Here is a 13,851-nt window from a genome sequence, read left to right as displayed (position 1 = left end):
AAGACTGATTATTTAATAATTAGTATTTTTCTATTATTATAATTGTGGATAATGTTGTAAGATGAATGTGATGCTCCGTTTCTGATGAGAAACTCTGATATTCTTTATATTTATTTATGTTGGGAAAACGAGGTGTTACACTAGCCCTGCTTATCTATGGCCTTGTGCTTTTTGTAACACCCTATTTCTATTAAGCGGTAAAACGCGCGAATATACAAATATATTCTAGAAATAGATGATACGTCTTCCAAATTAAAACATACATGCATAAAGATCATGTTACATCACATAGCAGCGGAACACATATATAATCCATAACAACAACAAATCTCAGAATAAAGATACAAAAATAACATCCTCCAATCTCAGATACAATAATATCTCAAATCTCAACATAATAATGTCGCAACACCAAAACTACACAATCAAATAGAAATCCAACGTGCAAGAACTACCCTAGATCAGAGCCCTAATCTAGACACTTGCACATTAAAAGAGGAACTTCCCTCCTTGGCAACATCAACACAAGTCTAAGCATCCTGCACTCCATCTGCCCGTCCGTACGGAAAGGTAGGTGGTAAACCACTGAGGGTTAGCATTACATCATCATAATCCATATAAGATTAAACAAGAACATTGGAAATGAAAGATATATTCAAGAACGAAGGACAACAAATCATACATGTATTCACAAGTATTCACAACATTTATATCATTCAATATCATCATTACAAGTTCGTATCAACAAGTGTATCATACACGTATCACATATACATAACCATCCCTCCTAGAACACTAGCATCACATGATTATTATCCCCCATCACTTACATTTCAAGCAATCACATTATTAACATGGCAAAGCAAGTATATCCAATCTCTAAACAAATCATCGACATAAGTTCATCAATTATCAATCAATGGAAGAATTACTCACCTTATTCTCCACTTAGCGTACTTAATTAAAAAGTACAATTCATCGTTTCAAAGTCATAAGCAAGTAATCATCATCATCAAGGAAATCACCACATCATATTCATATACATATACAACTCTCACTTCATCATTATTATCAAATTAATTATCATCAAATAGATTCACCAAGTGTATAAGCACAAACAAATAAGACATGCAATTAGAGCATAATTCAATTATTCACAATCATCAACAAAATCCACCAATATACATATACACCAATCCATACAATCACAACATTCACCAAATTTCACCAATCCACAAATTCACCAAGTCATATATTCAATTATGACACAACTCATCAATTATTCAAATGCATATAATGCTCTAGACTCTTCTAGATGCATGTGGTACCAAGTCACCTTTGACGTAACAAGAACATCGTAATCACCTCAATTGGATATAAAATCCACCACCATCAGTCATGAATGCATGAACATATGACTCGACTCAATGCATATGTTCACACAAACAATAATCACCTAAACGTCACCAATACTTGTACACATGGAATCAATAACAATTCACCACCACTTAACATATGTACAATCACCAACAACATCCATAATTCAAACAACATATAGTTGTCACATATATACACCACCAACAATCAACATTTAACATGTTAACAAATAACATAACATAAACATACATCATTAATCATATCCACATAAATCAACATATAGTTACCACATTTCCACATAATTCCTTACAATCCAAATAGAGGAACAAATACAACATATGATCACAAACATCATATTCATCACTCAACAACCATTCATACATCATCTCATAATCATATTAATCTATTCATAAAGGGTTCATAAGCAATTGGCTCTCAAAAATCATTTTATACCAAGTTCGTCACCAAAAATCACAACATTGAAAATAATTGAGCACCTAAGCCAAAACCAAGTAAACGAGCTCAATTGTCTATGCCATGTATCCTCACAAGTCACACATATGTGCAGTAGAGGTTACATAAGCATTTCATCGGCCAAATACGATGAATTCATAAAAATCACAAAGTTCGTCTCATCGAAACACTTTTCAAGAAATTTTCCATTTTCTAAGCAAAACAAGTTAAATCCCTCACATCATAGTTTAAATACCACTAAACACCTTAATTGAACTCATAAAACATAAGTTTGAAGTTTGGAACCAATCCATAAGGTTTGGGTCGACTTAAGAGTAGTTATGCGGAATTTTTGTAAAATTTCACCAAGACCACCATGGAGTATTTTCATCATAACTCAAAAACCAAAAATCATTTTCAAGTCAAACCAAAGCCTCTAGAAAGCTAAGAAAATTATCTACAACTTTTATGTTTACACCGAAAACCAATTCAAAATAGAAACGAGGGAAAGAGATGCAAGAATGCAAAACAGGGGGTGCTGTCCTGTGCAACTTGCAACTGCGAGTAGCTTCCAGGAAGCCCCTGCTGCTCGCATCCAACTTGCAGTTGCGAGTACGGTTGCGAGTTATGACAGTAGTTTCGGGAAAAAGAACCATTTTCACCCCAAAACCCCAATTTTGACTCCCCAACGGCCAAATTTGATCACAAAGTTTGTTTAAACATTTCCAAACACGAAAAGACACTCAAATCCATATAAAATTTGCCCCAAAACATTCTCTTAACAAAAATCATCATTTGACCCATTTTTCATCAAAACTTCAAAAACAACATAAATTCATAGCAAACTCCACAATTATGATTACCCAAGGTTTTAATCATCAACAACAACATCTCTCAACAACAACAGCAACTAACCATCATGAATTCATCATTAATTCATCACAACAACACCTCATATCATCATTTTTGGACAAAAATGCAAAGCATACATATAACCACAATTCAAGCATGTAATTTCATCATTAACAACTCAATTAACATTCAATTTACATACCCAAACATTGCATCAAAACATGAACACGAATTTACAATTAATTTGGTTCAATTCATCAATTTCACAAAATGGGTAAAAATGAAAAGTTAGGAATTATGGTTGAAACCTAACCCTCTTACCTCTAGCACCAAGAATCTCTAACCCAAGCTTCAATTTAGCTCCTAGATGATGAATCCCCTCTTGCCTCTAACCCTTGTTCTTGATCTTCCCTTTAGCCTCTAACTCTTCTCTTCTCAAATGAAAAATGTTTGTGAAAGAACCCTATTCCTCTACTAACATTAGTTTATATATAGGCTCACTTAATTGGGCTTATCTCACAAATCTTAATGGGCCTAACCCATTTCTATTTCAACCTCAAAAATGTTACTACTCACTTAACGGTAAAATATAACACTAACGGTTACTTAACGGTAAATAAAATAATTACTACACCCTTTAGTAACTTGGTAAAATAATAACTCTCACTAAGCACTAAAAATAACTTCCAACAAAATTACAAAATTACCCCTACTCTCAAAATGACCAAAATGCCCCTAAGTCCAAAATGACTAAAATACCCCTCTAATACCGAATTCTACGATTCCCAACCAAAAATACACACAGAGGCAATAATCACATAAGAGCACATATAACACACATAAATAAATAAATAAAATAAATCTAGCGAAAAATCGGGATGTTACACTTTTCCCAAATGTTCCTGACTTTGTTGACAGCCGTGCCATTGAAATTTTTCTTACCAAAAACCCTGTCCCTACTCTTTTAGCTAATACCTACCATTCTATCCATGATCGTACTTTTAATGGTCGTGGATCTATCCTTTGTTGTGCACCTTTACTCTACAAATTGTTTATAGCCAATCGTGAAGGTATCCCGTGGTCTAAAAAAATAATGGCCCTAACACCGTTTGGTACCATCCAACCTGGGATAACGGAACAGCCATCATCCATTGTGGTGAGTACCCCAACGTGCCTCTTATCGGTATGGATGGAGGAATTAACTATAATCCCATTCTCGCCCGGCGTCAATTGGGATACCCAATGAAAACCGCACCAAGTGGCCTGGCTTTAACCAATGAGTTTTACTGCAATGACAAAGATCATTTGAACAAAAGAGAGAAGTTTGTGCAAGCTTGGCGTGGTATTCACAGACTTAAGAGGAATCAGTTGGCAAAAAGGGATGATTTTAGGCATGGATCTTATACTCAGTGGGTCATTAGCAGAGCTATCGCGAATCAAATGCCTTACACTGTGCCAAGGCTCGTATCCTCAACAATTCCATCATCATCTTTACCTTTGCGCTCTAAGACTCTGGGAGAGCACCAGAAACAATTGGATGATAGAGACCGAGAAATTGCCACTTGGAAAAGAAGATATGATGAGGCTATGCTCATGGTAGAAGAAAGAGATGAAGAAATAAGAAGAAAGAGAAGTGAGAATCTCAAGCAAGGGCAACAGCTGATTAAGAAGAATGCTCAGATCCAAGCCCAAAGTGTGATGCTTGCGCAATTTATCAGCAAGAAGGAGTGCATGGATTTCTTCGCAGGGGTGAACCCTGTAACACCATATTTCTATTAAAGCGATAAAACACGCGAATATAACAAATATTCAAGAAATAGACGCTACGTCTCATCTAAACAACAACCAGCATGCATATATAATAATATCTCAACAGTCACAGCGGAATATAAACATATATCTCCATCAATACAAATGCCATGGTCAAATAACATCAACATAAGATTCTCCAAATCTCAACAATGAGTGCATCTCAAAATAAAATAATCCAACAAAACTAGGACACCGACTCAACCTAATCAGAGCCCTAGACTACGACGCCAAAAATGAGAGCGGAGATAGCTCCCGCTATCCAAACATCCACAAGAAACTCACCAAGCGACTAATCATGCACAATGTCTACCCCTCCATACAGACAGGTAGGTGGTCGAAACCATTGGGGGTAAGCATTACATTAATCATAATCAACATATAAAAACATAGCATTCAAGGATTCATACATATCACCTATACATAACCATCCCTCCCAGAATACTAGCATCATATGATTATTATCCCCCATTACATGCACCTCAAGCTATCACATTATGATCATAGCATAACAGACATATTTAAACAAGTCATCGACAAGAGTTCATCATTTATCAACATCAATCAATGAAAGGGGTATTCACCTCATTATTCACTTAGCATACTTAACTCAACAAGTACAATTCATCATTTCAAAGTTATAAGAAAGTAATCATCATCATCAAATTAATCACCACATCATATGCATCTACATATACAATTCTCACTTCATCATTATTATCAAAGTAACTATCATCAAATAGGTTCACCAAGTATATAAGTACAAGTAAGTAAGACATGTAATTAGAACATAGTTCAATTATTCACAACCATCAACAAAATCCACCAATGTACATATACACCAATCCACATAATCACAACATTCACCAAATTTCACCAATGCACAATTCACCAAGTCACATATTCAAATATGACACAACTCATCAACTAATCAAATGCATGCAATTTTCTAGACTCTTCTAGATGCATGTGGTACCAAACTCCTCCAAGTTCGTCACCTTATGATGCAACAAAAACATCATTATCAACGGCTATAATCAACGGCAATATGGATACAAGTATCCGATCAACGGCAATATTTATATAACACCCGACACGACATATGATGCATGAACATATGACTCAATCCACAATGCATATGTTCACAACAATTCAACGGCTATATTCAACGGCTATAAACATCGGCTATAAACAACGGCTATAAGCAACAACTATATCAACATTTAACTTTATCATAAAGTTCAACAACTTCATTCAATACAACATATGATAACAAACATCATATTCATCACCCAAAAATCATTCATACATCTCCTTACAATCATATCAAACTATCCATAAAGGATTTACAAAGCATTCGGCTCTTAAAACCATTTTGAACAAAGTTCGTCTCTCAAAATCACAACATTAGAAATAATTGAGCAATTGAGCCAAAACCAAGTAGACAAGTTCCAATGCCTCAACTAAGTATACCTCTAGGCCACATATGAGTGTAGTAGAAGATGCCTTGGCGTTTCACCAGCCAAATACGACGAAATCATGAAAATCACGAAGTTCGTCTCACTTTATCTCTTTTCAAGAAATTTCCATTTTCAAATCAAAACAAGTTAGATCCATCACACCATAGTTTAAATACCATTAAACACCTTAATTGAACTTAGAGAACATAAGTTTGAAGTTAAGAAACATTCCATAAAGTTTGGCTTGACTTAGAAATAGTTATGCGGAATTTTCATAAAATATACCTAAGACCTCCTTGGAGTATTTTCCTCATAACTCACAAACCAAAAATGATTTTCAAGTCAAACGAAAGCCTCTGGAAAGCTAACAAAATTATCCACAACTTTCAACAACAACAACAATTCTCATCACCAATTCATCAATTCATGATACCCAATGCATCAATTCATCAACAACACATGTTAAAACAACAACAACAACATTTGAACATGAATTCATCAACAATTCAACAACCACAACTTCATTCATCATCAATTTCATACCAAAACATATCATATTCATATCTACCCATTTTGACATACAAATTCAACAACAACAACACAATTAACATTAAATTCATGTACATAATCATGTCAACAAATTGAACTTAAGAAACATTCCACAAAGAGTTTGAAGTTAAGAAACATTCCACAAATGTTACTACTCACTTAACGGTAAAATGTAACACTAACGGTCAACTACCGGTAATTAAAATAAATTACTACAACTCCCTAACACTTAGTAAAATAACCACTCTTACTAAGTACTAAAAATAATCCTCAACAAAATTACAAAATTACCCCTACTCTCAAAATGGCCAAAATACCCCGAAGTCCAAAATGACTAAAATACCCTTCTAACACTGAATTCTACAATTCCCAACCAAAAATACACATAGAGGCAATTAATCACACAAGAGCACATATAACACACATAAATAAATAATAAAATAAACCTAGCGAAAAATCGGGCTGTTACACACCCAAACTTCGAGGAGTAGTATACTATAGGAGCTCAAGAGTTTCCCAGTTGTTTCACCACTTTATGTTATTTTCTAGATTTTTGTGATGTACTTTGGAGTTTATCCCTTGGCTCAGTTATGTTAAAAAGGGAATTATCTTCTAGCACTTCAATTTATTCAATAAAATTTTCAATTATAATGTTTACAAATTTGCTTTTATAAGTCCTTCAATAAATGAAAATGTGTCTATTTTTGCATAACATCATGCATCATTTTGCATTTCATAGTTTCAAATTCAAAGTCTCACAAATTTTCCTTCTCCATAAAAGGTCAACCCATCTCAAAAGTGTCATGGGTCCTCGTCCGAAACCAACTCGCATTTACAACACTCGAGCAATAATAAAGAGAAATCATTTGCTCCGTCAAAAAAAGGCAACCATGCAGACTAAGAAGGACGAAATGACTGAATTGATGAAGACGCTGACGGTTGCTCAAGCATAGACTCCTCCTCCTCCTATCAGGGCTCTAGCCGAAATTTTTTCTACCGGCCCTGAATGGACGTTTTGTACCGATACTCCGAAGTAATCTGCTCTGCAACATTCCGCGCCCTGGTTCCCGCCTCTTAATGCTGGCGAAATACTCCATCCAATTGCTTGTGAAGCTCAGATGCCTACCCAACAATATGTAGCTCATGTTCCTCCACCTTTTGTGAGAGCTCCTCCAGCTGCCGTAACCTACACAGCACCTGCCATTCGTACTATCCCACAAGAAGAGGAACCCATCTTCCATTCTGGGAGTGTGGAGGCCTATGACAGGGTTGATGACCTACAAGAGAAGTATGATGAGATGCAGAGAGAAATGAGAGCTCTCCGTGGGAAGAAAGTGTTTGGGAAAACTGCTTATGATCTTTGTCTGGTGCCGAATGTCCAGATACCCCACAAGTTTAAGGTCCCAGATTTCAAGAAGTATAAAGGGAACTCATGTCCTGAGGAACATCTAACAATGTATGTGAGAAAGATGTCTGCCTATGCCAAGGATGATCCGGTCCATATATATTACTTTCAAGAGAGTTTGGCTAGTCCAGCCTCAAAGTGGTACATGAATCTAGACAAAACAAAGATCCGAACTTTCCATGATCTGTGTGAAGCTTTTGTGGAACAGTACAGTTATAATGTGGATATGGCCCCAGACCGAAGCGATCTTCAGGCTATGACTCAGGGAGACAAAGAAAGAAACATTCAAGGAAAATGTTCAGCGGTGGAGAAATTTCGCTGTCCAAGTCAGCCAGCGTATAGAAGAGAAGGAGATGACCAAACTTTTCTTAAAGACTCTCAATCAGTTCTACTAAAAGAAGATGGTCGGAAGTGCGCCCAAGAACTTTGAAGAGATGGTTGGTATGGGTGTACAATTGGAAGAAGGATTCCGAGAAGGACGATTAGTTATGTGAAATTCTGGCACGTTAGACTTAAGATGTTCTAAGAGATGTTTCAACACGAAACACAGAAAACAGATGTTGTATACGATGTTTAGATCATTAAGCTAACTAACATAATAAAACAAAATAACAGACAAGAAAGAAAAGAGGCACAGAGAAATTGTTAACCCAGTTCAGTGCAACGTCACCTACTCTGGGGGCTACCAAGCCAGGAAGGAAATCCACTAGAGAAGTCCGTATTCAAAAGCTCTCAGCAAACCACGTTTGCACTTATGACCTAGGACCTACCCCAACAAGATTTCAACCTAGGAACTCCTAGATCTGAGATCCCATCTCACTCCCCTACAACTGATCACAAACCCCTGTGATTCTTAAATTACAGACTCAATCAAAATGAAGTTACCTTCAGAACATAACAACATGCAACCTTGCTTAAAAGGTTAGATGCAGTTCATAGACTACCTAACTCCTTGCTTAAAAGCTTCAGAGTAGTGCACAAATTACAACTCAAAATAACGTCCTAAGCATGCATCAAAGTGATACACGAAAGGCTCACAAAAGACCTAGATAAACTCTATTTCTCAAAATAATGTCTTGAATAATTCTTCAGGTCTTGCAGCCTCCTTTATATACTGAAGCAAAGCGCGTCATCAACTCAATCAGGCTTCAGATCAAACCGGTGACCCATTACTCAATCAACATGGCAGGATAAGGAAACTCCTAAGAAGAAAGCACATTAAAAGTCACATTATGACCACCTTAAAAACACTTTCCTAAGTCATCACCATTCCCTTAGGAAATCACATCGTTCTGATCTTCTCATAACTGCACATGGTTTTGACCAACACATGCTGGCGTGGATTCCTTCAATCAAGTGAACGCGTGCGTGAACATGGGCAAGGCACAGAACGTACATACCAAGCCTGGATTTTGGAACATTGTGTTCTACATCTGAAGTGAATATTTTTTTTAGGCAAAAGTGAAGCCAACATACAAATATCCAACAATCTCCCCCTTTGGCAAATTTTTGGCTAAAACAAATTAAGCCCAAACCAGTTAAATCAGAGGGATGGCACACTCAACCTTTCCTTCAATCTTCATAACAAAAATCTACCTTGAAGAAAGGTTCACATTCTCAGATTTCCAATAGATACCCAAAATACAGTTCTTCAGTCATCACACATAATCTTCAGGACATAGAAGAAGTATATTACAGATCTCTGAACCTACTTTCGCAATTTTTCACAAATCAACATATGCAATAGTATATAGGAGAAATAGGTACCATCCTTGTAAAATCTGAGCCTTGCAGCAGCGGACATATAAAGAAAAATAAATTCCTATAACATCCTAGACAGTCAACTGTAACAACACGCTACTCAGAGAAACATAGAAAAAATAAATTCCCAGACAATGTTTAGTAGCTCAAACCGGATGTTCCAACATCCATAGGAACATTCAGGGTCACATAAAAATACTCCCCCTCAAGGAGCACACATAACATTTTTAATACTCCCCCTGAATATATGCATGCTAGGTAATAAATTTGTTGTCAAGCTTTCAAACTCTTAGTGCAACAAGAGAACATGCATACATAAGTAGAATTCCTCATACCAGAAAACTGATGTCTCAACATCAATAAACACATTAACAGCATGCATGCATAAATACTTAAACAACAGATCAAGAGATTGCAAACATCAACTAAAGCACACATACAGGATTCAGAGAAGTGATGTGACATCACCTGACACAACCAGAATGGCATCTACTTTTACTCCCCCTTTTTAGCCATAAAATATGCCATAATAAGAATACCAAACACTTAGATAAAGCAGTCTTCAAATTGCAAAGATGTTCAGAACATAAGAGTACCAAGATAAAGCATAAATTATACGGTTACAGACCATAACACTAAAAGTGTTCAAATTATCCAGGGCATAGCCCACAAAATAAAATACAAAATTGAGAAAAAGAACAGAAATAAAATCATTCTTCTGCCTCAGAGCTGCTTCCAGATTGCTCCTCTTCCTCTTCTTTGCTCATCTCTTCATCTTCATTTTCTGCTTCTTCATTCTCTTTCTCAGACTCATCCTTATCTTCGACTTCCTTTTCACTTTCAGCCTCCTTGTCTTCTGCATCAGCGTCCTTTCCTTCCAAAGCATGGATCATGAGTTCAAACTTAACCTTTCTCTCCTCCAGCATGACACAGGTGTCCTTCAAGGCTGCAATGATCTCTTCCTTTGACATAAAACCTGTATTATAAGTTGGTTTAGATGTTCCAACAAGGTCTGGAGCATGATTATCTCTAAACAGTTTCTGATGGAAAGTGAGAGGGGATTCCTCTTCATAGGCAGATCAGCAGCAGAGATGATATTAGGGTGTTGACTCAGAATAATCTTGCACAACAGGGTTGGGAATGCAATAGGTAGTTTCACAGCATCAGTTTTAGCATGCCTCATGGTTTTATCAAACACATACCTCCCAATATCCATCTTAGTCTTAGTTCCTACAGCAAAAATAAACCTAGCCAGACCTGTTGCAATGTCTAAAGAGTGAGTACTGGGAACCCAATTAGCAGCACCTATTATGTTAAGGATTGCATACTTCATGCTCAGCTTTCCAGAGGAAATCTTCCCTTTCTTAGGCCAAACTTTCACCTTATTGGCTGTGATTTCCTTGCAGACCTGATTTTCTGTAGCTTCCACTTCAGTTGCACCTCCTTCAACACCTAGAAAACTATTGATGATGTTGGGGGAGAAGTTGACAATTTCTCCTCTCACAAACAGTTTTTGAAAATCTCTCCTAAGAGGATTATCACAATCCTTAGGACTGTTCACTAAAAATTCCCTAACCAGTTTTTCATAGCACTCTCTTAGCTTGCACACAGTTTTCTCCAGACCAGCTTCTCTGATCAAAAGCATAACCTCTTCAATCTTCAAAGCTTCATCACTCAATTCTCTTTCCAATGCAAGTCTCCTATGGTAAATGAATTTCCACATCTGAGCAAAGCTTGGAAGACGAAAGGACACTTTATCAATAGGAACATCTTCTACAACCAACACATCCTTCTTTCCATCAGCTTTCTTGGATTCAGAGGGGATGATGTTTGGCACATCCATCTCAGCATCATATTCAGACTCACTTGAAGAGACAACCTTCCTTTTTCTTAAACTACCAGCAGCAGTTTTCACCATCACTTTACTCCAACCTTTCTTTGGACCAATACCAGCAGACTTTGTCCTACTTTTGGGGGTTTCAATTACAGTGGTATCAGTCTTATTAGAGGTTTTGCTAGCAGAAGGAACAACCTTTCCTTTGTTACTTCTTAATCTCTTGGCCATGCTATCACCAGGAGTCTGTGCTTGAGGAACATCTTCCAGATTGAGATTATCAACATCCACCACATCTTTATCATTATTTACATCAGTAGAGTCACTACCTTCTTCTATTTAAGATTTCTCCACAATCCTTTCGGGATCAATCTCCTTTTCAGAGTCTGACTCAAAACTAGGTACTCTTTCAACATTCACATCCTCTTCTTCACCAGATGGCTTAGCAGGTTAACCCAGGGATGTGCTAACATCCGGTTCAACATTCTCTTGTCCTAGGGTTTCTTTCGGAACATTTTCAACAGAATCATCACCACCAGTTTCATTATCAGGATTACTAACACCCATGTTTTCAGTACTTTCTATAGCATCATTCAAAACATCTAACCCTAATTTTTTACCAGAACTGGTTTCAACAGAGTTGAGGGCAGAAACAGGGTTACCTTTTTCTTCAGTAGGTGTTGCAACGTCAGAGGACAACTTGGTGCCTTCTTCACCAACAACAGCAATCTTTGTAGAGGTATCTTCCTTGGTGATTTTAGAAGGAATCTCCTTGTTATAGAGATCTGTCATGGTTAGGGTAACTTTTGATTCACCCTTCTTTGTTGTCTTTTTCTTCTTTGATGACAACTTCTCAGCAGTTTTCTTCATAGGTTTTGAAGGAGGAACAGTGCTGAGTGGTTTGACCATCATAGGAGTAGAAAAACCAGTTTCACGTTGGGCAACAACTTTCTTTTCAGAAGAAACAGAGGCGTCATTTTTGAACTTCATCGCGAAGTGAAGATTTAAAATGGAGAGAAGGAAAAGAAAATTATGAAGATCGGTTGAAGAGAAAAGAGAGAGAACAATTTCGAGAGGTTTGAGAGATATGAAAGAATGACAAGGGTTAGAAGTGATTTGAGTGATATGATTGTGGTTGGTTGAGTGATGGAAGTTAATTAGGGAAAAACTGCCTAAATAATTGTGCACCAATAAGTAACTTAAAACACACCCTTCTCTTGCACGCCTGCTCCTAGTTAACTGCTATAACTTCTTCCTAAGAGAAATGTCCAGTCTGTCCTTTATCTTTTCGAACTTTCTGAGATCCAACAATTTAATCATTTCTTCTGTAGGGATGTAGCTGATTTCTTTTCCAAGAATTCCACTGAAATTTTTCTGAATTTTAACCTGATTAATTTCTGAGATATATCTCCCTAAGAATTTCTTAACATGTGTTGCGAGTGTGATGAATTTTGACCTTTCTGATGTTTCAACATCCTATTCAACATGTCAGCTTGATCTTCTGGAATCCATTTGTAGCAATTATTCTTAGTCCTACTTCCTCTCATAAGCACCAGTCTTTCCTCATTTGTTACCCTACATCCAAATTTGTTGAAGCTCACTTCCATACCTTGGTCACATAGTTGACTCACACTGATTAAATTTGAGAAGAGTCCTTCAACAAATAATACATTATCAAGTCTGGGTAGCTTATTACTGACCAACTTACCTTTACCTCGTATTTCTCCCTTACCATCATCACCAAAGGTAACATATCCTTTCTCACAAGGTCTACTATATTCAAAATGGTTGTCATTCCCAGTCATATGCTTGGAACAACCACTGTCAAAGTACCAAACATCATTAGATGTTAACTTTTTAGAGATGTGACCTACCAGACCAACATTGACACTCTTTGGTATCCATTTGTAATTGGATTTTCTTAGATAACCATATAATTTGTAACAGAAGGGTCTAATCTGCCCTTTTTTCTTACAATGATGGCATACCCAAGGACGAGTTGTCCTTTTTTCATGCAAATGTTGTTGTGAAGGTTCCAACATTTTCTTATTGTTAGACGTGCCACCCTTACCTGGAGTATCAGTAACCTTATTGCGTTCATTAGGTTTTTCTTTTCTCATTATCCCATAATCTTCCACAGCATATGCAATTTTTTTGTTGAGTTGTTTTCGATTCAGAGGCTGATAATTAAATTCTATACCTTTTGCTTGTGTCTTGCCCTCACCTTCTGTAACATTATTCAGATTTGTAGACCCTTTTTCCATTAGTTTGAACTCTTTAATTTGTGAGTTTAGACATGTTATTTCAACACTGAGTTCAGATACCTTTGTCAAAAGTGTATTTTTTTTTTG

The 13,851-nt window shown here is 36.7% G+C and overlaps 1 protein-coding gene across 1 annotated transcript; it reads left to right on the top strand.

The window, feature by feature from the left end:
- Window positions 1–7,618: 7,618 nt before the first annotated feature.
- LOC146915887 (uncharacterized) lies at window positions 7,619–8,335 on the top strand. The gene has a single exon (XM_085721478.1). It carries the CDS (start codon window positions 7,619–7,621, stop codon window positions 8,333–8,335), a length of 717 nt encoding a protein of 238 aa, XP_085577604.1.
- Window positions 8,336–13,851: the final 5,516 nt, after the last annotated feature.

The sequence above is a fragment of the Medicago sativa genome, chromosome 6 (assembly GCF_051527215.1).
Source record: "Medicago sativa cultivar Bolivia chromosome 6, Bolivia_mono, whole genome shotgun sequence".
Classification (NCBI taxonomy): Eukaryota; Viridiplantae; Streptophyta; class Magnoliopsida; order Fabales; family Fabaceae; genus Medicago; species Medicago sativa.
This window is presented reverse-complemented; position numbering and strand designations above follow the sequence as displayed.

What these genes read in the sequence shown, in the direction of transcription:
- LOC146915887 (XM_085721478.1), top strand. Translation starts at nt 7,619, where the DNA reads ATGCCTACCCAACAATATGTAGCTCATGTTCCTCCACCTTTTGTGAGA.